Source organism: Corylus avellana, chromosome ca6 (assembly GCF_901000735.1).
Source record: "Corylus avellana chromosome ca6, CavTom2PMs-1.0".
NCBI lineage: Eukaryota > Viridiplantae > Streptophyta > Magnoliopsida > Fagales > Betulaceae > Corylus > Corylus avellana.
The window spans coordinates 1,795,501-1,821,273 of NC_081546.1; the positions used below are offsets into that span (position 1 = coordinate 1,795,501).

At 35.0% G+C, this 25,773-nt stretch overlaps 4 protein-coding genes across 4 annotated transcripts; all 4 read left to right on the plus strand.

The window, feature by feature from the left end:
- The first annotated feature begins 3,218 nt into the window (after positions 1 to 3,218).
- LOC132184733 (cytochrome P450 CYP82D47-like) lies at positions 3,219 to 5,861 on the plus strand. Its single transcript, XM_059598468.1, has 2 exons — positions 3,219 to 4,177; positions 4,736 to 5,861. Exons 1-2 carry the CDS (start codon positions 3,239 to 3,241, stop codon positions 5,366 to 5,368), a joined length of 1,572 nt encoding a protein of 523 aa, XP_059454451.1. The 5' UTR covers positions 3,219 to 3,238; the 3' UTR covers positions 5,369 to 5,861.
- A 4,598-nt stretch (positions 5,862 to 10,459) lies between these two features.
- LOC132185001 (cytochrome P450 CYP82D47-like) lies at positions 10,460 to 12,647 on the plus strand. Its single transcript, XM_059598818.1, has 2 exons — positions 10,460 to 11,410; positions 11,938 to 12,647. The coding sequence occupies exons 1-2, from the start codon at positions 10,460 to 10,462 to the stop codon at positions 12,568 to 12,570; spliced, it is 1,584 nt and encodes a 527-aa protein (XP_059454801.1). The 3' UTR covers positions 12,571 to 12,647.
- A 1,280-nt stretch (positions 12,648 to 13,927) lies between these two features.
- Positions 13,928 to 15,589, plus strand: LOC132183931 (early nodulin-like protein 1). The gene is made up of 2 exons (XM_059597400.1): positions 13,928 to 13,979; positions 15,144 to 15,589. The coding sequence occupies exons 1-2, from the start codon at positions 13,928 to 13,930 to the stop codon at positions 15,587 to 15,589; spliced, it is 498 nt and encodes a 165-aa protein (XP_059453383.1).
- A 2,670-nt stretch (positions 15,590 to 18,259) lies between these two features.
- Positions 18,260 to 21,673, plus strand: LOC132184925 (cytochrome P450 CYP82D47-like). Its single transcript, XM_059598715.1, has 2 exons — positions 18,260 to 19,339; positions 20,620 to 21,673. The coding sequence occupies exons 1-2, from the start codon at positions 18,431 to 18,433 to the stop codon at positions 21,250 to 21,252; spliced, it is 1,542 nt and encodes a 513-aa protein (XP_059454698.1). The 5' UTR covers positions 18,260 to 18,430; the 3' UTR covers positions 21,253 to 21,673.
- The last annotated feature ends 4,100 nt before the right edge of the window (positions 21,674 to 25,773 follow it).

Here is a 25,773-nt window from a genome sequence, read left to right on the forward strand (position 1 = left end):
CTTTAGACTGTGAATAAAGATTTACTCCTAGTAGAAGGAGATAAAATTTCAATATGATAAAAGAGAGTAGGCTTTGATGAAGGATTGAAAGGATTATTTAAATCTGAATCCCTCAACTTGAAGATTGGACGATAATATTATAGGTTTTAATTTCGAGGACGAAATTCTAATAAGGAGGGAAGATTGTAGTGTCCCATAATTTTCAAAGCTATTTAAATAGATTATTTTGATAATGATGTTATTTTAATATCCATTGTAGCTAAGGATTTTAATTCTTGGGAAATTTATGAGAGTGGTAATTAGAGAATGGTAATTGGTGAAATAATAGGATAGTAAATATGTAGCACCTCAGATTTTGAAAGTCTTATTTTAGAGATATTAATTTGATGCTATGATTATATTAATATTCATATTAGGCAATGATATTAATTCTTGAGAAATTTATGATATTGTATGAATGGTAATTGGAAATTGGTAGGTAGAATAGTATAGGGTAGGTAGAATAGTAAAATGAGGGTATAATTGTAAATTGAAGGTAGAATAGTGTTTGATTTTCTCCTATAAATAGAGCTCTTCTCCTTCACAATTTTCACAACTCATCTACTCTCCCATCTCTTGCATATATTCTTCCTTCTTCCGCTTTTTACTCGGTCTTTCTTCTTTCTAAGAGTGTTTACTCAGAACAGAGAGAGAAAGGGCGAGACCAAGCGCTACAAGAAAGAAAGAACACAAGAGATAGCGGACTTTAGAAATTAGTTTCAAAAGATATACTAGTGGTGTTAGTCATATTGGAGCAACTGGATTCCTTCATACCACTTTTAGCTTCAGTCTAGAGGTAAGTAAATTCACTACCCCTTCTAAAAGTTACTTCATGTCATGCTATTTATTCATTCTTTAGTAAATTGTAAATGATTATTTTATTTACGTATTATGAAGTTATGTTGCATGCATGAAGGATTTCTAAAAGAATTATCTAGAAAGTTTCTATTTATTTAAACGCTTTCTAAGTACAACAAGTTTATATTTGAAAAGGTTTCCATTTTGAGAAAAGAAAGTTGAGAAATGATGATGATTATAAGAAAGAAAAAAGATGATAAACCCTCCTACATGTTGCCCTAAGATGCATCAAAAGAAGTACAAAGAAAAGTACAAGAGATGAGATAAATGTTTATGAAATGAGGGCACATGTATGGAGGAGAGTATTTTTGGCCCCAAGATAAGTAAGATGAGAGTTCGGTACCGATACTCGGATGGAGGCGAAACCACTGAAGGAGGCTATGCCAGAAGGTGGTATTCCATCAACAGACCGTTGAGTGCACCAAGAAAAAAGAGTTAATTGACGGTCGGGCATGGCTGAGGCCACAGTTCAGTGCCATGGTCACAAGGACCCGCAACCCTCGTGCACAGGGGTAATAGTGTACATGGGCCTATTATGAGAAAATGATACTATATTTTCAACGATGATATGCTATGATGATTTACAAAAGATTATTTATAATGATGCATTATGATGATGATTTATAAAGATGATTTACAACGATGATCTATTACTAGATGTAATAGTATGTATATGTTACGGGAGATGCAACCGTACATACAGATATTATTATGGTTAGAATTATATTTATTTGTGAAAACGATTTTCAAAACTGAGAACAAGGAGTAAAACTATTTATGGTTGTGGATTTTACTTGCTGGGCCCCCTTTGGGCTCATTCAGTTTTATTTCTTGTTTTCAGGTAGAAAGGATGCTGGAATAGGAGGCCGGAATGGGGTGGGAATAATTATTAATTTTCAAAGTCTTTTCATATAAGTTATTGTAACGATATGATATTCCGCAACTAAAGTTTAATGTTTTCTAATTTCGCTTGTAATAAAATCTCTTGAATAATGTTTTATACATTTTTCGTATCCTTTAAAATCAAGTACTCTGATAGACCTTATAAATCTTTGCAAGAACTTTTGTTGTAAAAGAAGAAAAGTGGCAAACTCAGCCTTAACGGGCTGGGGATGTTACATTATCCCCTATGTTAGGTAGAGATATATTCAGATAGTCAAAGAAGATACATGTTAAGATATAAATTTAAAAACCGCGCGCAGTACTCTATTCCAAAAAGTTTGAACTAATAGATTTGGGGTATACTTAGGTATATATACTTTATCATGATAGAGAACACAACACTCATAAATGTATTTATAATGTTCTATATATTTTTTTTAGATTGTTATTTTAACCAATTTAGAGTTCGTTTGAGATTTGGATTCAATAAGTGCGATTTTAAAAATTATGTTTTTAAAAATTGAGTTTTTGAAATCACTACTTTTTAAAATCATAAATGCGTTTGATAAAAGATGTTAAAAATTATTTTTTTTTATCAAATATTTGTTATGCGAAATTGCTTTTTTATTTATTTAAATTAAGTTTTTTTTTTTAAATCGAAATGCCAAACACCTTATGTTTTGCGGTATCTTTTAAAAATGCAGATTATTCTTACAAAATCATAATCCCAAAACGCATCTTTAATTAATCTCTATCTCAACTTATGTCTGCCAACCAATATTTTTATCAAAAAGAAGCAGTCATGCACGCCAACATTCGAAATTCCTTGCATGCTGGTCTCTCCATTTTATGTTCATGCTTAGGCAATAGAACTCAAAAGCCACTAATTGTCTCACGAATTAATTCTGCACACTGATTTTTTTTTTCTTATAAGCAAGATTGCTCCAAACAAAAAGAAGAAGAAACATTTACTGCAAATTCTATGCATAGCTTGCGCCATCGATCCCTGGGACACCCTCATGATTGCCCTACAACCCTTTCTAGGTAACACGACGTTTTCATGTCAGATTCACGGCAATTATTTTATTAATCCAATCCTCCCATCTCCACCTTGTCTCAAAATCCCATATGGCGATACATCCCGTTATATATATATATATATATAAACAATGTGTATGACCTTCCAAGGATAAAACTATTATCTATTTTTCTATTAAATAATTAATATCTATCACTTTCATTGTCAATCTCTCTGTATTGTTTATTCAAGGGACCTGACCTCACCCTCACCATAAATTCTCTTCTTTATACAATTAGTTACGATTCTTTTTCAACACTATCATATTATTGACGTATTAAATTATTAGCCTGAATAATTGAATATATATAACAGGGATTGCGCGCAACATAACCATACCTCTTCTCCGAAAACCTCCATAGTCCATAAAGAAGTAGTACTATGCTCTTTCCTCAGGCATCCTCTACAACTTTCATGGCCACTATCCTCGCCTTTTTTCTCTTCCTCTTCTTTCTATTATGGATACTAAGAAAAGCTCGTAAAACAACACTTCCACCAGAAGCTGGTGGCGCCTGGCCTTTGATTGGCCACCTCCACCTATTAGGAGGGACAAAACCAGCCCATATCACATTGGGTAACATGGCCGATAAGTATGGACCCATCTTCACTATCCAGCTAGGAGTGCATCGTGCTCTCATAGTGAGCAGTTGGGAGATAGCAAAAGAGTGCTTCACCACAAACGACAAAGCATTTGCCAACCGTCCAAAAGCTATAGCTTCAGAACTCATGGGCTACAACTATGCCTTGTTTATACTTAGCCCTTACGGTCCTTACTGGCGCCAAGTGCGTAAAATAGCCACCGTGGAGGTCCTCTCAAACCACCGCCTTGAGATGCTCAAACACATCCGAGAGTATGAGGTAAATAGATCCATAAAAGAGATGTATGAACTCTGGGTGAAGAACAACAATATGTTGGTAGATATGCAGAGATGGTTTGGGACCATAACCCTAAATATTATATTTAGGATGGTTGTAGGGAAGCGATTTTTTGGGACTGCAAGAAAGGATGAGAATGAATTTAACGATCAGTGTCGGAATACATTAAAAGAAGTCTTTGAGTTGAGTGGTACGGTTGTGGTAGCCGATGCACTTCCTTACCTGAGGTGGTTTGACTTTGGAGGGTACGAGAGGGCCATGAAGCATACTGCGAAAGAATTTGATCATATGATTAAAGGTTGGTTACAAGAACATAAGCAAAGGAAGTTGTCCGGTGAGGCAAAGGAACCCCAAGACTTTATGGATGTGATGCTGTCTGTTGTTGCTAGCGACGAAAAGATCTCCGATTATGATGGTGATACAATCACTAAAGCTACATGTCTGGTAAGCTTTTGATTTACCCTATAAAACTATTATGAACATGATAATTTTGCTAACCAGAGTAATTGTCATTCATCGATCGACTACTATCAAATAGGCATAGGCATAGGCATCATAGAGTTTATGGTTTGTTTGGTAACCATCTTGATCAAATTCATGATGAGAAAATAACAAGCAAAACAATAATTGTCTTAACACTATGAGGGGAGTGTTCGCTTATTTTATCATTCACATCTATTTATTTAAAATCAGCATGTTTTAAGTGATTTTTTGTGTTAGTCATTTAAATAATAAATAAAAGAAAAACCGCTTTAAATACATTATGTCGCCTAGTATGAAATTAGTGTGGAGAATATAGCTAGTCTAAAAAAATATATATTAATTTTCTTTTGTCTTAAGGTGGACTTAGGACCACGTTATAAAACATTACTATTGTTTTTATTTTTTGTTATTCTTATTAATAGTTACTTGGCATTTAATTTTGGTGCTTTTGAAACATGCATGATCACCTCAATATTTTTAGCCTAACCATCTAATGCTTCAACTTTGGTGCTTTTGTAGGCCGTTATCTTAGGGGGCACAGATACAACACAAGTAACAATGACATGGGTTCTTTCTCTCCTTCTTAACAACCAAGAAGTCTTAAAGAAAGCACAACAAGAGTTAGATGTCCAGGTTGGTAGAGAAAGACAAGTAAAGGAATCAGACATCAAAAACTTAGTTTATCTCCAAGCTATCATCAAAGAAAGTACGCGTTTATACGCTGCCGGAGCGCTCACTATCCCGCACGAGTCCACTGAAGACTGCACTTTGGCTGGCTACCATGTTCCAAAAGGCACGCGACTCATTGTTAATCTTTCAAAGATGCATCGAGACCCACATGTGTGGTCTAATCCAAATGAATTTCAGCCAGAAAGATTTCTTTCAACCCATAAGGGTATTGATGTTAAAGGCCAGCATTTTGAATTAACACCATTTGGTGCCGGTAGAAGGATGTGCCCCGGAGTCTCATTTGCCTTGCAAGTTATGCAACTCACATTTGCTACCTTGTTGCATGCTTTTGATATTGCAACCCCATCAAATGAGCCTGTGGACATGACTGAGAAAGTTGGACTTACCAACCAGAAACTTACACCAATTGAAGTCCATCTCACTCCACGCCTTCCTGCTCAAGTATATGCATGGCTTGATTAGATATTTGATAACTAAAATGCAAATTATGCTATTTAGTAATATTGTTGTACGATTGTCATACAATTAGGTGATGTGCCAGTAAAAATCAGTCTTTGGTTCTTTTCTTTTACTAGTGCTGATCCAAAGACTGATTTTCACTAATACGTCATTAAATTGTATAGCATGTGTATAATATTTTGCTAAATAACATTAGTCTTTCATAATTAATAGTATGCAAAAGGATTTTTCCATTTTTTTCTAAAAAAAAAATTGCATTTTAGGCTATTGAGGTATTGTACTAGCTATGTGTTACGTGGCAGGCCATCATACTAGCTAGTTGGCATGCAGTAGAAGGATTCCTAAAATAAGAGGATATCTCCTCATTAGAATTCTAGAATAAGAGGGTATATCCTCAATGGTTTAATAGTAGTCGTATTTATAAATATATATAGTTGACAACCAATGTAGTTCATCTACTTTGTTTTAATTACAGTGTCTTGTAACACTTATTTAAGCAGGGAATTGATGAATAATATTATTAATATTTCAATTATTTAGTTGTTTTGGAGGGTTCAGAGTGTCTCGTTACTATTTACCCTATTGTTATCAAAAATAAATTATCTTATCCGGCCGCCATCATAGACAAGCTCACGAAGATCAATGTTGCAGCATTGCCCGTTCATCTCAATCCCAGTGAGTCAGTGACGTAATATTATGATACTATATAACCTAAACCATAGTATTGGAATATTGTACCACAAATTCTCAAGACACAAAATCACCTCCGAACGTGTTAACATCTAAAGCAATGGTGGCGGTGGGAAGCTAAAATGTGGAGGTTTTTTACGTCAAAAGCAATGGTTGCCGGCTGGGATGATTTTGAGAAATCAATCAGTCACAGAAGGGATTGTAATTTCCGCTACCAATGGTCGTGTGCTTATGTTATTGTATGACATAGAATTCCCATTTTCTAGCTTGGGTTCTTCTTTATCTTGGAAGAAAAATAATTACTCCACGGCTTCTTCTTTATCTTGTGAGAAAATAAGTACCATTTTTTTGAATTTTGAGAGCCAAGTCAGAAGTGATTGTAATTTCCTCAACGGCTCCCATTTTCTGGCTTGGGTTCTTCTTTATCTTGGGAGAATTACATATTGAAATTCCCTATAATTCTTTTTAAATTTGAGATTATCAAATTTATAAATTTCATCGTTCATCTCATCTAAGGGTATAAAATAAGTCATGTTTTAGCTTTTAATGAGAAAATTTAATGAGAACTCTACCATCAAGGAAGCGGAACAGGATCCTCTCCAGTTAGTTATAATGGAGGGATATTTTTGTTTTTTCACTTGTTGAGGGGACAAAAATACCCCCAAATACAACTAATGAGATATTATCGGAAGATCCTAATTCGAATGAAGCATAGCTTTAGTAGTTTCCTCATTAAATGTTGAAACATATCTTATTTTATCTCCTTAGATGAGATGAACGGCTGAGATTTATGAATTTAAAAATCTTAAATTTTAAAAAAATTTTAGGAGATCTCAATACACTTACCAACTTCGAAAACTGATCCATCGTTGCTTTTTACCTTATCTTTGTCATGACCACGTTTCCTTCCTCAAATTATCACCATTTTTCACCTTTTCTAATATTTTAATTTTTGTAATCCAAATAGTAAATTAAACAAATAAAAATAAAACGTTGCGAAAATGAAAATATTAGAGAAGTAAAACAAAACGGAGTTTTAACTTAGCTTTCTACTTTGTTTCTAGTGGAGACGGTTTCTTTTTAGTCTTGTTGCTTTTGTGAAGCAGTTGAGTAGTACTGTTGAGAGTGGAATTATTAAAGAAAGCTAAAAGTCGCAAATGGGTTGTGGACCACGCCTCACGAAATCGAGGTTATTAATTCGAATCCCCCTCCCCTTTGCTTTGTGTGGACATGTCAAAAAAAAAAGAAGAATAAAGTATATGAAATATGAGAAATGATAAATGCACAACTTTTTGGCACAACTTTATCCCAACTTTTCTCTTATTTTTTATTTTTTAAAAAACAAAGTAAAAAATAAAAAAATTCTAAAGCAATAACATCATATGTGATACTTTTTTTATTTGATATTTAAGAAAAAATGGTATTTTTCTTCATAAAAATGGTCTTTTTTTTATTAAAAAAAAATGGTCATTATTATGAAGAAAAAAAAAAAAGACCAAATAAAAAAACAACCACATAATTAAATGAGATTATGATTAATCTATATAATCTTATATTCATATTTTTTCACAACTTAAACTTAACACATAAACATTAATTGACACCCATTTGCTAGCTAGTCTGGTTCGAGTTTTAAGTGGGATGCGATGTTTCTTGAAAAAATGCAACTAGACGCAAAAGCCAATAAGAGGTGCCCTCCACTCTCATCCACAACATGATAAATTACGTACGTCCTAACCAAAAAACTCATCCCCTGGCTTGAATGGAGAACTACAGGCCTAGGTAGGTTGGATACATGGTCCAGCTAAAGTTTCGTACGTGTTGTTATCTTTTTAATGTCTAGAACATCATTATCTTAGTTTTCATCGTCCCCTATATATGTTAGGGTGAGATATATTAAGATAGTCAAACAAGACAAGATCGAGTACATTAAAATATAGATTTGAAAACCACTCTATCTCAAAAGTCTATGTAGTTTATTAATATGAAGATATATATACTCACAATACCCTCCATTTTTCTTCTTTTTCTTTTTTCTTTTTTAGATTGTTATTCTAACCAATTTAATCTCTATCTCAACTTATATCTGCCAACCAATATTTTTATCAAAAAGAGAAGTACTCACGCACGCCTACATTCGAAATTTCTTGCATATATCTGCCAACCAATATTTCACAAGTGCTTTTCTGAAATTTTCGTCCACTCACACTCCACACGTCTCTTGCCGCTGGATTTAGCCACGCACAGAACATGGGCCACCGTTTGTTGCTCACCACAACAGAATGGAAAAAGCTCGTCTTTCACAAGACCTCTCCTTGATAGATTGCTCAAAGTGGGCAAGATATCACTGCACGCCCTCCACAGAAGTACTTGAAGCTTCCAGAAAGGTAAGGCAAAACTGCTAAGTGGTTTTTGAATTTTTTGTGAAAAGTATATATGATGAAAATAAAAACTACCCTATATTAACAGGCACCTTAAACGACCAGAAAAAACAAAAAAACATAAACAAAATAAAAATAAAAATAAAAACATTTACTGAAAATTCTATGCATATAACTTGTGGAATCGCATAAAAAATGGGTTGTAATGTGATGTCAAACAATATTTTTAGATAAAAGCATTATTAGTGGCCTCACCAAATTTTACTCACTAAAATAACAAAAAATACATTTTTTCTATTTTAATTATTCACTTTTTTAGAGCATCCCAACAGCCTCACTATTTTAACAATTCACTTTGACTATTCCACTTAAATATTATTTTTCAAAGATCTGATTATTATTTCTTTAAGGGGAAACTTTACTTACCCCTTACGAACTTTCGCGCTTTTTGCGAACACCCTTCCATTGTTCAAAATCTCTCACTTTAGTGTATTTAACTTTGATTTCATTCTACTTTTCCCCTATGGCCGGTATGGGGGTGGCTGAAACCATCCACAGGCCCTAGGGGGTGGTCCGGCCACCCCCAAAAGCCCAAAACCCATTCTGTTTTTTTTTTTTTTTTTGGCCTTTTAATTGGGGGCGGCCAGGCCACCCCCTTGGCCATGGGGGTGGTTCGACCACCCCCAGACCGGCCATGGTTGGCCAAAAATGGGGTGGTTCGGCCACCCCCTTTTGGCTTCTAGCCACCCCGATCCGATTTTCTTTTTTCTTTTTATTTTATTTTTTTTAAAAAAAATAGATGCTCAAAATGGTGTCATTTTGGGCTGGGGGTGAGTGTTGTAGTTTTGAGTGTTTTCAAAATTTATAATGGACTGGGTGAGGGTATAATGGACATAAAAAGTCAAACCATTTGAGTTTAACGTTGAAAACTAACAAACGGGTCCTAAGTGAGAGTAAGTCAAAGTTTAGGGGTCCAACGTGAGAGATTTGAAAGTTGAGCGGAGGTTTGTAAAATCAGCTAGAAGTTCAGGGAGCTAAACTGAAAATTTTCCTAATATTATAATAATAATTTTTTATTTATAAATAAGGGTAAATTTGGAATTTAAAAAAATTTAGGGGTATAAAGGACTTTAATTCATTTCATCATTTGATTTAACTGCAAAATCCTAACAGAATGAGCAAAGTAAAAGAAAATAAAAATTTGATACATCAAAGTAAGAGTTTTTGAACAATGGAGGGTGTCTGCAAAAAGCGCAAAATTTTGAAGGTAAGTGAAGTTTCCCATTTCTTTAACTATTAAAGGAGGAGAGAGAAACAAAAAAAAATGGGGAAAGATAAACCATTTTTTTATTTATTTGGTGAGTGAATAGTATTCACTATTAATAGTGAGTACTATTCTCACTCACTATTTTTTTGGGGTCAAATTGATGAGATCGAAAATGAAGGTTTTAAGACTTTTTCATTAAATTGACTCACCAAAATAACAAAAAAATAATTTTTGTTAGGCCGCAAATAATGCTCTAACAAGACATTTTCATGCCAGATTCACCACAATTCTTTTATTTGATTGATCTCGCATGGTGTGAAACCAATCCCACCTTGTCTCCAAAACCGATATATATGGTGATATTAGATATATAAAAAACAATGCGGCCGGGTCACGTGATCTTCCAAGGATAAAACTATCATCATTGCCAATATATCTGCATTGTTCATTTAAGGCCACTTTATTAGGAGGAGGGGATGGTAGGAAAATATTTAGTTAGTTATATCTAAACATTATTTTTTTCCCATTAAATACTTCAAATATAATTAACTAATTCTCCTATTAAAATAAGAGGAAATGATCTATCATGACCTGAATTAGTTACCATTCTTTTCAACACTATATATCATTATTGACGTATTAAATTATTAGGCTGAATGATTGAATATATATATATATATATATACCAGGGATTGCGTGCAAAAGAATCATACCTCTTCTCCCAAAACCTCCATACTCCATACAGATCTAAGTATTATGATCTTTCCTCAGGCATTCTCAACAACTTTCATGGCCACTATCCTCGCCTTTTTTCTCTTCCTCTTCTTTCTATTATGGATACTGAGAAGACCCAAAATCAATTCTCGTAAAACAACACTTCCACCAGAAGCTGGTGGCGCGTGGCCTTTGATTGGCCACCTCCACCTATTAGGAGGGACAAAACCAGCCCATATTACATTGGGTAACATGGCCGATAAATATGGATCCATCTTCACTATCTGGCTGGGAGTGCATCGTGCTGTGATGGTGAACAGTTGGGAGATAGCTAAAGAGTGCTTCACCACAAACGACAAAGCCTTTGCCAACCGTCCAAAAGCTATAGCTTCAGAACTCATGGGCTACAACTATGCATTGTTTATACTTAGCCCTTACGGTCCTTACTGGCGCCAAATGCGTAAAATAGCCACCGTGGAGGTCCTCTCAAGCCACCGCCTTGAGATGCTCAAACACATCCGAGAGTCTGAGATAAATACATCTGTGAAAGAGATATATGAGCTGTGGGTGAAGAACAACAACATGTTGGTAGAGATGAAGAGATGGTTTGAGTCCATAGCCCTAAATGTTGTATTTAGGATGGTTGTAGGGAAGCGATTTTTTGGGACTGCAAGAAAGGATGAGAATGAATTTAACGATCAATGTCGGAATACATTAAAAGAATTCTTTGAGTTGAGTGGTACGGTTGTGGTAGCAGATGCGCTTCCTTACCTGAGGTGGTTGGACTTTGGAGGGTACGAGAGGGCCATGAAGCGTACTGCGAAAGAATTTGATCATATCATTGAAGGTTGGTTACAAGAACATAAGCAAAGGAAGGTGTCTAGTGAGGCAAAGGAACCCCAAGACTTTATGGATGTGATGTTGTCTGCTGTTGATAGTGACGAAAAGATCGCCGATTATGATGCTGATACAATCACTAAAGCTACATGTGTGGTAACCTTTTGATATACCCTATAACTATTATGAACATGGTTATTTTGTTAACCAGATCAGAAATTGTCATTCATCAACTACTATCAAATAGGCATTGGCATAAGCATCATAGAGTTTATGGTTTGTTTGGTAACCATCTTGATCGATCAAGTTCATGATGAGAAAATAACAAGCAAAACAATAATTGTCTTAACACTTTGAGGGAGGTATTGGTTTTTTTTATTATTCACATCTATTTATTATACTTATATCAAATGAATGAGTATGTTTTAAGTGACTTTTCATGTCCGTCTTTTAAAAATAAATAAATAAAAAATACTTAAAATATATTATGTTACCTAGTATGAAATTAGGGAATAGGATCCTTTCCAGTTAAAATGAACTGGATATTATCCAATTCAAATGAAATGGAGATAATCATAATTCTAAAATTAGTGTGAAGAATAGCTAGTCTAAAAAAACCATGAATGATCATCTCAATCTTTTTAACCTGACCATCTAATGCTTCAACTTTGGTGCTTTTGCAGGCCCTTATGTTAGGAGGCGCTGATACAACACAAGTAACAATGACATGGGTTCTCTCTCTCCTTCTTAACAATCAAGAAGTCGTAAAGAAAGCACAACAAGAATTAGATGTCCAGGTTGGCAAAGAGAGACAAGTAAAGGAATCAGACATCAAAAACCTGGTCTATCTCCAAGCTATCATCAAAGAAAGTATGCGTTTATATCCTGCTGGAGCGCTCACTATCCCGCATGAGTCCACTGAAGACTGCACTTTGGCTGGCTACCACATTCCAAGAGGCACCCGACTCCTTGTTAATCTTTCAAAGATCCATCGAGACCCACATGTGTGGTCTAATCCAAATGAGTTCCAGCCAGAAAGATTTTTTACAACTCATAAGGGTATTGATGTTAAGGGCCAACATTTTGAGTTGACACCATTTGGCGCCGGTAGAAGGATATGCCCCGGAATCTCATTAGCCTTGCAAGTTATGCAACTCACATTTGCTACCTTGTTGCACGCTTTTGATATTGCAACCCCATCAAATGAGCCTATGGACATGACTGAGAAAGTCGGACTTACCAACCAAAAACTTACACCAGTTGAAGTCCATCTCACTCCACGCCTTCCTGCTCAAGTATATGCATGGCTTGATTAAATATTTGATAGCTAAAATGCAAACTATGTTATTTATTAATTATTATACGATTGTCATACAATTAGGATGATGTGAGAGTAAAAATCAGCCTTTAATCCTTTTTTTTTTACAAGTGCTGATCTAAAGACTGATTTTCACTAATACGTCATTAAATTGTATAGCATCCGTATAACATTTTACTAAATAATATTACTATTTCATAATTAATAGTATGCATAAGGATTTTGCCGTTATGCTTTGATTTTTACATTTTAGGCTATTGGGGTACGGTACCTATGTGTTACGTGGCAGGAATCATACACGTTGATATGCAGTAGAAGGATTCCTAGAATAAGAGGATGCATCCTCGATCAATGCATGGTTTAGTAGTAGTAGTAGTATTTAATTGTAAATATATGTGGTTGAAAACCAATGTATTTCATCTACTTTGTTTTAATTACAGTGTCTTGTAATTAACACTATTTTAAGCAGTGAATTGATGAATAATATTATCAATATTTCAATTATTTAGTTGTTTGGGAGGGTTCAGTGTCTTTCGTATTTATCCTATTGTTATCAAAATAAATTATCCTATCCGGCCGCCATCATAGACAAGCTCACGAAAATCAATGTTGCAGTATTGCCCGTTCATCTTACACCTACACGTTCTCAATAATCCCAGTGACGTAACATTATGATACTAACCTAAAGCATATTATTGAAATATTTTACCCATTTTTTATTAAATAAATAACTCAAAGGACATGAAAAAAAAAAAAAAAAAAAAAAGTTTACCCTTCTTGTTAAAAAATCATACACAGCCGATCAATGTGAGAAGGGGGGGCTCTGTCTTTTCAGTTAAAAAAAAAAAAAAAAAGTTGAGGCTTTATACTACAAACACTGGATTCCACATTATTAAATAATATTGGATCTAATAATAAATTTTACTTTCACATAAGGAAGTATGCACTTCAAAATGTGAAAGTAAAATCATCCCTTTTCTCTCACATCCATCGTAGCTCCTCAACGTCAATAATTAATGAGTAATTTTAAGTAGTCTATTTGTGCTCTACTTATGTCCTACTAAGAATGATATGGCCATTAAAATGACCATTAGGCTTGTGATTGATCATTATTGAATTTTGATCAAATAGATGATTTTAATAGTCATATCATTCTTAGTAGGACACAAGTAATAAACAAGTAGACCTTCTAAAATTACTCATAATTAATAGCATGCATAAAAACCAATGGCCTAGATGCATTTGAACCTTCATATGCTACTATAAGTTTCTCAAAATCACCTCCATACGTGCTAACATCTAAAGCAATGGTGGCGGTGGGAAGCTAAAATGTGGAGGTTTCTACGTCAAAAGCAATGGATGCCGGTTGGGATGATTTTGAGAAATCAGTCACAGAAGGGATATGGCGTACGTGTGAAACTCTTTTTTCGTTTTATTAATCATGTGTCTTAATTCCTTATCAGTACATGCCATTATTTTCTTCTTCTTTTTATATAATTAAAGCCATCCTAATTTTCATCTCGATCTCAATTGTTCAAAATTTCATATTTTAATAAACTAAAAGTCCAAAATACAATTCATTCTTTTTATATAATTAACCCTTTCCCTGTTTTTTCCCCTTGAAAAAAAAGAAGAAAGAACAAAGAAAAAAGGCCAAGGCCTTATCACAATCAGACTCTAATGTCACAGTTCATGAATGTCCCACAATCACAATCAGTACTCTAATGTGCTGTTCATGATGGGCGTATATGCATTCAGGGACGGAGGAAGGGGGGACTAGGCCACCCCGCTCCGCCCCAAATGACAAAAAAAAAAAAAAAAAAGATTTATGGTAGAAACAATTTTTTATGGGTTTTTTTTTTTTTTTTTTGTTAATGGGCCCATGCCTATAAAATTTTTTCAGCCATGCCCCTGCCAGGCTGGCTCCGTCCCTGTATGCATATATGCTTTAATATTTTTTTAAGAAAAAGACAAAATAAAAAACATGGAAAAGAGGAAGATGTGAAGGGTGTCCTTGTCTAATCCATTTGGTTTGTCTTTTATTATCTAACTTTCCTTAATTTCCTTTTGGTCACTTACAACTTTGCGGCTAGTTGCTATTAGATTCACTCCTTCCTCGGCATTCGAGGATTGGTTGCGTGGAAAAGTTGAAAATTTGATTATGATTGATAAAGATTAGATTAACTTAATTTAGAGATTTAATTATAATTTGATCACCTTAAATTAGGAGATTTTATTAAAATTATATTTATGTGTAAGTTCTATAAATAAAGCATTCTGTATTGTAAACAATCATTCAATAAGAGCTTAATTTAGCTCTTTGGGATTTATCTGTGGATATAAGTCGTTAACCGAACCACGTTAAAATTTTTGTCTCTCATTTATTTTATTTCCGCAATTTATTTTTATTTTTATTTCATTATGAATTTTATCATGGTATCAAAGCAATAGGCTAACGCCATTGTACAATCTAATGGTCCTATAAATTTCTTTTTTCCTTCAATTTATTTTTGTTTCTTGGAAAAAAAGCAAATAATAATAATAATAATAATAATAATAATTGCACGGTAGCGTCCCACTCCACCGCTGCCCCTTCGCCAACACTGAGTGAACGCCGCCAACCACCGTCTTCCATTCCCGCTCACAGTCCAGTGGTTCCCACGCTATATCTAGCCTTCCATGGCTCCATCCAGCTCATCGCCGCCAAGCCAGTCGAAGACCAGCCCTTCGCTGCCCAGCCGTCGCACCTTCCTCAACACCTAACACAGCCTTGTAGAACTGCAGGGCGTCGTTCACCTTTGGAATCTCCACCAACACCCAACTGTCCAGAGGCCACCGTTACTACTGGATCCAGCATCCCAGCCCCGTTTCCTGTTGGCCCCATCCAATCACCGCCACCATCCAAGCCTGTGAAGCCCCTGCTCCCTTCAGCCGCACAACAACCTGCCGGCGCCGCCTGCCACCATTCCAGCCGTGCCATTGATCTTCCAACCTCCATTCAGTCGATCTTTGCTTAGAGAGAATAGAAGAAAAAGGCCTTATGTGAGATAAGAATTTGAAGAAGATGAAGTGCATTTGGTTCCAGGTGTGAGTTATCCTCACTTAAGTGCAAAGTTATTCGTATTCTAGTTTAGGAATATGATATTTTTGTTTAGTTGTTATATCAGGAGTTGTTTGATTACGGGAATAAGGTTATTCTTATCCCAACTTATGTAAATAGAGTCATTTTCAAAAAAAATAAATAAATAGGCCCAAGTTGCCCACCAAAATTCAAAAGTGGCCAAGTTGCCCATCCATTGGCCCATAGTTGGCCTATTTTTGCTCGGCTATGTGGTATTGTTTAAATTCTAGGCCATTTCAACCCATAGCTAGCTCTTAGTACTTCAGCCCAAAGTTGTCTCTCTTTTTATTTGGCTATGTGGTATTGTTTAAAACCCAAGCCTACTTTAGCTTACAGTTGACTCTCACTTTAGCCCAAAGTTGGGTCTCTTTTTTAGCCCATAGATGGCCCTCTTTTGCATTATTTTGCTATCTCAAAAAAAAAAAAAAAAAAAAAAAAATCAAACTCAAGATTTCAGGATCTTCCACCTTGAGTTTGAGGGAGGATGTTAGAATATATTTGAATGAACCTAAAGTTAGCGATTTGATTATGATTGATGAAGATTAGATTAGCCTAATTTAATAATTTGATTATGATTTGATTTGTTGACCGAACTACGTTAAAATCTTCATCTCTCATTTATTTTATTTCCACAATTTATTTCTATTTCTATATGATTATGAATTCTATCAATTCGATCACGGGCAAAGATGTCCATTCAACTCATTATGCAAGTTTTGTATCAGTGGAAAGTGAGGGACGTCGTCGTTGTCGACATAATTAATTAATATAATAATTAAATGGACTTAGTGGGTACAGTGGAGACCACATAGGATATTGATGTTTCCTTTTAGCTTCAATAATTGACTGTATACCGGGGATTGCGAGCAAACAGAACCATACCTTTCATGGCCACTACATGTCCTCGCCATTCAATTACGTCCTCGCAAGTTCGCTCTCCTTCACAAATTTTTTTGATTCCAGTCTCACCTACTAAAAAAGAAATGCAAGACTTAAAACTTCTGAGTGTCTTTTCAAATTACAAAATCTATCTAAATTACTCATCTTCTTAATTAATATATAGGACATGACTCATGAGTGTTACAGTTAGGTTTCTACTTTCTAAGGCGTTGCTTTCTACTTTGTTTCTAGACTTATAGTGGAGACGGCCGGTTTCTTACGTACCTTCTAGATTTTTTTTTTTGTTTTGAAAAGGGGTTCAGATATGCATTTCATAAGACTTATAGCCATTACAATCTGCTGCATACACGTGGGAAACTCGTGTCTTCATATTCTCTCCTCACCTTGGACAAGTGCCAGCTTTGCCGTGAAGTTGTTGAGCGTTGAAAAGTATGTTTGGAATTATTAAAAACAGCGGTGGATCCAATTTAGGTTGCTTAGGTGACATTTAGTAATCCAAATATTATTAAAAAGTGAAAAAAATCGCAACTAAAAATAATTTTTCGATATACTTGTAAAATTTACAAGTGTAAAAGTCACAATTTAAGAACACATGCAGCAGTACGTATATCAAAATATTACTGAAAAAAAAGTGCAAAAGATGCAACTCAAAAAAACATAAGTATATCGAAGTATTATTTAAAAATGCAAAAGTCACAACTCATGAACACAGAAGCATAATATTGAATATTATTACAAAGTGCAAAAATCGTAACTCAAGAACACAAAAGTATGATACGTACACCCATGATCATCTAGAATAATTAGTCCTTTTCGCAATTGAAAGTCTGGTGGAATCTTCTAATATCTGGACCAAATTAGTTGAATTGAAATCTACACGTTGAAGTCTCTCTCGGTATTTATATTCATTGTTGATAAGGGTTGACAATTTTTTACACAATCACAAGTACAATATAAATCTAGTATGAAATGAGTAGGTTAGGAACTTGCATATCAATTATTAAGAAACGAGTTATCTCAATAATTTAGAATTTTATTTTTTCACTCAAAAACTCTATTTTGTTGAAAAATATCAACACAAATAATTTGATGAATAATACCAAGTTCACTAAAAAAGGTACCAAGACTACTAGCTAGAGAGAAACTCACCCCTCCCATTAAAAATTGGGTTATATATAATCATGGTGAATATCTGAAAAACGGAGAAATAGTAGTACTCCTACGGGGGTTGTGGCTGTGGTTTGCCCATGCAAGGCTTAATTAATGATTATGTTGCGTTATTGGAATTTGGAGCCTATGTTGCTAGTCAACAACCAGAGAAGACAGTTGTTGTCCTTCGGGAAAAGTTTGATAATTACGTGGCCTTGTTGAGAAGAAGCATGCATGATGAAACAAATACGTGGCCTTATTGGAGCCAATATATGCTGCTAGTCAATGACCAGAGAAGACTGTTGTCCTTTTTACCTCGAGAAATACTTGAATGCATTCTCCCAACCATCTCCCCACCATTTTTGTCCCTCTTTAATTTTTTTTTTTTTTTTCCTTTTTTTAAAAAAAAATCAAGATCGATGCTAAAGAAACAAGATGGTGGGAAGATGATTGGGAGAATGCATTCAAGCATTTCTCTTTTACCTCTCACTCTCTCCATCAATAATAACAACTTTACAGAACTACTGCATTAATTTATAGGTTTAAGTACCCTCAGTAGTCAAGAGTCAAGACCACGTGGTTTTAGCAAATCTTGTACATTTGACCTGGACTGGAGTAGTATATATACAAGGGACTGCGCCCTACACAAGTATGCTCTTAATTTCTTCACGCATCCTCTACAACTTTCATGGCCACTATCCTCGCCTTTTTTCTCTTCCTCTTCTTTCTACTATGGATACTAAGAAAAGCTCGTAAAACAACACTTCCACCAGAAGCTGGTAGCGCCTGGCCTTTGATTGGCCACCTCCACCAATTAGGAGGGACAAAACCAACCCATATAACATTGGGTAACATGGCCGACAAGTATGGATCAATCTTCAGTATCAAGCTGGGAGTACATCGTACTCTGATAGTGAGCAGTTGGGAGATAGCAAAAGAGTGCTTCACCACAAACGACAGAGCCTTTGCCAGCCGTCCAAAATCTATAGTTGCAGAACTCTTGGGCTACAACTATGCCGCGTTTGTGCTTAGCCCTTATGGTCCTCACTGGCGCCAAGTGCGTAAAATAGCCACCGTCCAGTTTCTCTCAAACCACCGCGTTGAGATTGTCAAAGACATCCGAGAGTCTGAGGTAAATAGAGCTGTGAAAGAGATATATGAGGTCTGGGTGAAGAACAACAACGTGTTGGTAGAGATGAAGAGATGGTACGGATCCATAACCCTAAATGTTGTATTGCAGATGGTTATAGGGAGGCGATTTGATGGGAGTGGAACCAAGGAGGAGAATGAAGCTAACGATGAGTGCATGAAGGTATTAAGAGATTTATTTGAGTTGAGTAGTACATTTGTGGTAGCAGATGCGCTTCCTTACCTAAGGTGGTTGGACTTGGGAGGCTACCAGAAGGCCATGAAGCGAACTGCAAAAGAATTTGATCGTGTGCTTCAAGGATGGTTAGAAGAACATAAGCAAAGGAAAGTTTCCAGTGAGGCAAAGGGACACCAAGATCTTATGGATGTGATGTTGTCTGTTGTTGCCGACGACGACGAAAAGATATCAAATTATGATGCTGATACAATCATTAAAGCTACATGTCAGGTAAGCTTTTTATATATCTAATTATAACTAAAATTCACATTCATATACCATGGTAATTAAGCTACATCTCTTGTCAGGATGCCGTTTGCTTCACCTTGAATTTTAGGATGTTTGGTAATTAACCATTTTGATGAAGTCTATGATACGAAAAATAACAACCAAAATAATACTTGTCTTAACACTATATATGAGTGATGTATGTGTTGGTTTAAACAAATAGTAATGCTACTTTTCACGCCCATTTATTATGTTTATTTCACATTAGCCGACGTTACTTGTTTTAAGTAGCTTCCTATGTCTGTCACTTTAATAAACAAAAGAAAATCATGTTAGTTAGTATGAATTAATGGGTGTGAAGATCGTATCATTACTCTTAATCAAATTTTTTAACAAAGAGTGATTTGGGTACTACAACTATTAGGGAAAAATTCACTTTACCCCTCTAAAGTTTCAAGGGTTTTTTAATGTTTAAAAACGTAATTTCATAGGTTTTAATAAGGGCAAAATTGGAATAGAGAGCATCAAAATCCCACGTGAGACGCACGTGGGATGATTTTCATCCAATTAGACAAAAATTAGTAACGAAGGGTTTGAATTGAAAATTTTTGAAACATTAGGAGGGTACATTGCCAATTTTTAAACATTGGAGTTCGAATTGAAATGCCCTTAAAACTTCAGGGGTAGAGTGAATTTAACCCTAACTATTACTATAAAGTTATTTATAAACCGATGAGTCACTTTATAATTGGTAAAATAATTAAGCAAAAAGATCTAGCTTAAAAAAAATCTAATTTATCAATTTCTCTTAAGTATTTCATCAATTATGGATTGCCAAATCAATTTTTAAATGGCTTTACAATAAAAGTTGTAGTATTCCAAATATTTTTCTTTAGCGAAATAGAAGTATTGTGGATTTGGCTAGCTAGCAGTGATGTCAGGTTGTGGAAGTGTTTAATTAAATCTATCCAAAAGCTTGAGGTTCAATATTCAGGGTGTAATTTGTGTGTCAAGCTTGTCTTTGAATTAAAGATCAGTTACTGGACCAAACGACAGAGATTGCCACGTTACGGTTACATCAATTGTTGTTCTTTATTTCCTTGATTGTCCCAAAATTAACTAGGGACCACGCACATTTTAAAACGTTAGGATTTTTTTTTTTTTTTTTTTACTCTTATTAATACTTACTAGGCATTTAATTTTGGTGCTTTTGAAACACGAGTGACCTCAATCTTTTTAGCATGACCATATAATGATTTTAAGTTAATTTGGTGCTTTTGCAGTCCCTTATCATAGCGGGCATAGATACAACAGCAACAACATTGATATGGACTCTCTCTCTACTTCTTAACAACCAAGAAGCCCTAAAGAAAGCACAACAAGAGTTGGATGTCCAGATTGGCAGGGAGAGGCAAGTAAAGGAATCAGACATAAAAAATCTAGTCTATCTCCAAGCTATCATCAAAGAAGCAATGCGTTTATACCCTGCTGGACCGCTCACTATCCCACGCGAGTCTATGGAAGACTGCACTTTGGCAGGCTATCACGTTCCAGCAGGCACACAACTCCTTGTTAATATTTCAAAGATCCATCGAGACCCACATATGTGGTCTGATCCAAATGAATTTCAGCCAGAAAGATTCCTTACAAGCCATAAGGGTGTTGATGTTAAGGGCCAACATTTTGAATTCTTACCATTTGGTTCCGGTAGAAGAATGTGCCCAGGAATCTCATTAGCATTGCAAGTCATGCAACTCACCCTTGCCACCTTGCTGCATGCTTTTGAAATTGCAACCCCATCAGATGAGCTCGTGGACATGACCGAGAAAGTCGGACTTACCGACATGAAAGCCACACCACTCGAAGTCCATCTCACTCCACGACTTCCTGCTCAACTATATGCATTGTTTGCTTAGATATTTGATAACTAAAATGGGATCTACACTAGCTATTAATTTCATAATGAATAATACTATTTAGTAGACTATTATTAAACTTCTATACAATTTGGATAATGTGGCAGTAAAAGTTAACATTGTTTTACAAGTTTTGATCATATGGCTAATTTCACTTCCACATTATTATGTTGTATGATAATTATATAACAATTTACTAAATTGTATTACGCGTTATAATTAGTGTGCGCAAGGATTATTCTCTTATGTTTTTCTTTTTACATTTTGAGCTTTTGGGGTTTAGTTATGTGTTATGTGGCATGAATCATACACGATCAAGGAGACGTAGGCGTGGAATAAAAGGACTCCTGAAATAAGAGGGTATCTTTTTAGTAGTTTAGTAGTAGTATTTATCAATATCGGTCGTTGAAACCCAATGTAATTCATCTACTCTGTTTTTTTTTTTTTTTTTTTTTTGAGGAACATCAACTCTGTTCTTATCACAGTGTCTTGTAACACTAATTTAAGAAAGGGATTGATGAATAATACTATCAAGTATCAATATTTCAAGTATTCAGATGAGGACCAAGGTGACTCAAACTACCCTACTGTGTTATCAAAATTTATTATCCTATTCACCATTATAGGCAAGCTCTGGAAAACCGATTTTTCTGCAGGATTGCTCGTTCATCATCCCCATACGCGTTCTCAATCCAAGTCACATAACAACTTGATATCAGAGCTAGGTTCTGCCATGGCAAACCATCGTTTGGAATATTTGGAGAAAGAAATTAGCTCTTTGGGTATCGAGCAATAGGATCTTCAAAGACGAAGAACATGAGCGAATGATCAAAAAATGGAGGAGATGTTTGTTGCTACCCATAATCCGTTTGAGTAGATGTTTGCTAGCATCGGGGGTTCCGGAGGAGGAAACTTTGGAGATGGAACATCTTCTAGAAACCGATCGGGGAGACATGCTTGATAATAGCAGCTTAATGGTGCCAAAACTTTCCAATTTATACTTTCCAAAATACTATAGAAGAATTAACTTGGGAGATCTCTTATTTTTTCAATGTGGTTTTACATGTATGAGAAAGTTGTTGCTCAAATCAAATGGCAGGTCGGATCAAAGATCATCTTTATTGGGAGGTTTAAAAAGACACGAGAAAATGAAGCCGTTTGTGAAAGTTAGGGAATACATGTAAAGATTTTGTGTTGATTTTCTTGTGAATAGATTGATTTTGTAGTTTGTTTGTCTAGGAGTGTATAGGTGCATGTGTACAGTTTTGTTTGGTTGTTGTGCTTAGATTTTCCATAATTGTATCCTAGAGATGTTGATCCTGAGGACTTTTTGGTTTTGGGGTGGGATTGTATTGTGGGCTCTGCAGTTGTTGCGTTGTAGATAATGTTATGCAGTCGTTTCGATTTATTTTAATCTGGCGGGAATTGTAAACTTGTTCTTTGTTAATTAGTCAAAAAAATCCATCCATCCAAAAAAATTGGGATCTTGTACTATATTTTTTAGACATACTATTATGTATCTAAATTATTGTATGTAGTCAAAATTCTTGGAAGCTTTGAGTTTTTATCGATGCTAGTTATACGATGTCCAAAAATTAGGAACAACCAAATCATTTTTATAATTGACTGATGACAAGGCATTAAACTTAGTGGTTCCCGCCATAAAGCACTTTCCCCACTCTTCTTCATGTTTAGGTTCACCTTCCTTCTTGGCTACATATCCTTCTTTGAGTTTCACACAGCAATCTTTCTTTATATGTCCAAGTTTATCACATCGATAACACTTGGACACCTTTTTTATTTCCATATCACTTCTCGAATGATTCTCCGCCATCTTCATACTTGTTAGCTTTGTCTTTTGTCATGCTGAATTTTTTTTCTTTTTATTGGAAAAGAGAGCGCGCATCTCCTTCATTTCCCGAAATGGAACATCCCTTCATTTGTCTAGCCAATGATTCTTGTGATGTGAGAAGAGTTTCGAACTCTACTAAGGTGGGCTGAATAGCCCATCCTTGAATAGACGTAACATAGGGAATATATTCCCTCTTTAATCCACGAATAATATGCCACTTCGTCCGTGCCTCCGATATAGATTCTTATGGATCAAGGGCTGAAATATCCAACCAGAAATTTTTAATCTTCAAGAAAAATTGAGAAATAGAGAGATCACCTTGATTTGTATTTGCCAACTCATTCTCCAATAATTGCAATCAAGCAACATCATTTTTATTGAACAGCCCATCGAGGTTGGTCCAAATCCCACCAGCTGATTTGCACTCGATGATATGCTCAAATAGCCCATGAGAAATAGATCTCTTTAAGATAGATTCCGCCTTTGCATTCGCTATCTCAGCCATTTCTTCAAGTTATTGACGTTCTTCAGGGCATTTTCTGGAGGATTCACATCATCACCACCGGGGCCGGCTCAACGTATTTTGGGGCCTTAGGCAAAACTTTGAAATTGGGCCTAATTTTTTTTTAAAAAAAAGTAACATATATATATATATATATATATATATATATATATATAAAAAATTCTTCTACTCACTTTTTGAGATGCAAAATTTATGATTAAGTTTTTATATTCAAGATTTTCTAATATCTTTTTTTCAATTGATAATATGACTAATCCATTTAATCTCTCTTGTGACATTGTTGATCTTAGGTAGGATTTTATTAATTTTTATTTTGAAAAACTTCTTTCTGTAACAAGTATTGTCAATAAAATTCTATAAGCGATACAGGTATTTGGAAAAGAATCAAGTCTTTTTATACTAACAAATTAAACAAACACGATTTATCAAAAAAAAATTATGACTATAATAAAATAAATGACAAAAATAGAACAATAGAACCTGATTTGGCAAATGAATTATGAAGCAGTTTTTGGAGATAGGACAAGAGACTCAGTCACTCGGAGTCGGAGAGGAAGAGAAAATGATGAGATAGGCAGAGAAGAAAAACTCAGAAAAGAGCAAGCAAAGAGGAGAGGTAAAGTGGCAAATATAGAGACTCTGATATTTAAAATGTTCATGGTAGGCTTACTAGGCTGACAGCAGTTTATATTTTTGGCTTTTGGCTTTCCCTATATGACTAAATAATAAATAGAAAATAAATTATAATATTTTATTTCTAACGAATATATTTTCTCATAAAAAACAAAACATTTCTAGAAAGAGGCTAAGAGGATGACTGCCAGGTGTGTACTGTAGCGTCAGGCGTGAGAGCTCTAGGGAATTGGCATGTAATGATGTAAGGCTTTAATGCTTTGTCCTTTTTTAATTTATTTTTTGAATTATTTTTAAAATTTATAGTGGGCTTATTAATTTGAGTCTTATTAAATTGAGGCATTAAATTTTGATTAAAAAAATTTTTAGACCCTATTAAAAAAAATTTGGGCCTTCAATTTTTTTTTTTTTTTTTTGGTCCAAAATAAATTTTTTTTTTTTCAAATTTTTTTTAACTCAAAAATTTTTCTTTTGGGCCTTATTAAATTGGGGGCCCTAGGCGAGGGCCTAACTCGCCTAGGGCCTGAGCCGGCCCTGATCACCACCAACCACCTCCCATAAGTCTTTCCAACAAGATAAGATTCCATATATGCACGACCTCCATATCTTGTAGTTACAATGATTGAGCACCTCAACCCCAAAATTGTTAAAGCGTCCACCGGAATCCATTTCCACACCACCAATTGATCTTCTTCACCAAGGATGAATCACCACTACCCTTGAAGCTACCATGTGGAAAAATACAGTGTCCAAAAATTAGGAACTGATTTTCAAGTAGTGCAACAAAGGTTTACTAGCCCAATGACTCACAACCAAAAACAGAAGATCAAAACTCAATGGGAAAAATATACTTCTTATTTATGAAATATTGCAACAATGGAAAAACTTGGGTTGGACCACACTTGCACGAGATTGGAGAAGGTTTTGTTGAGATATGATGGAATGAGAGGCTTAAAAACATGCCTAGGGTATATATATATATATATATATATATATATATATATATATAAGGGTTAGGGAAGGGTTCTGGAGTATTCTCACACTTAATTAACAAGATAGGTGTGACTTTTCATGAGACCAAGGAAGAGCAACAAATTTGTGCAAGAAATGGTAATAATGTTTCATGCGAAGGTGTAAGGTTGTCTTGAAAGATGAAGTGGGTTGAACGAGGGTAGTTATGGTTAGATGACCAAGATAGAAGGTAGTAAGGTGAAAAGGCTAAATAATGAGAGAATGACATGTGTCAACTATCATGTGCAAATGAGTCCCCCGGTATTTAAACTTACATAAATTCCCCACTACATCACTCAAAACAAAAAGATGAAAATCAATAATGACATCATTCTAGAAAATACACTTTAAAATTTAACAATGTTCTATAATTAAAGATATCTAGTTTTCCTCCTGCTCAACTTTACTCTAATAGTTAGTGTTAAGTGTAGTAAATTCAGGCAGTGGGTGTCAAGATTTTGGTTCAGAGGGGTTAAGATTAAAAAATAAAACTAAGTAAAAA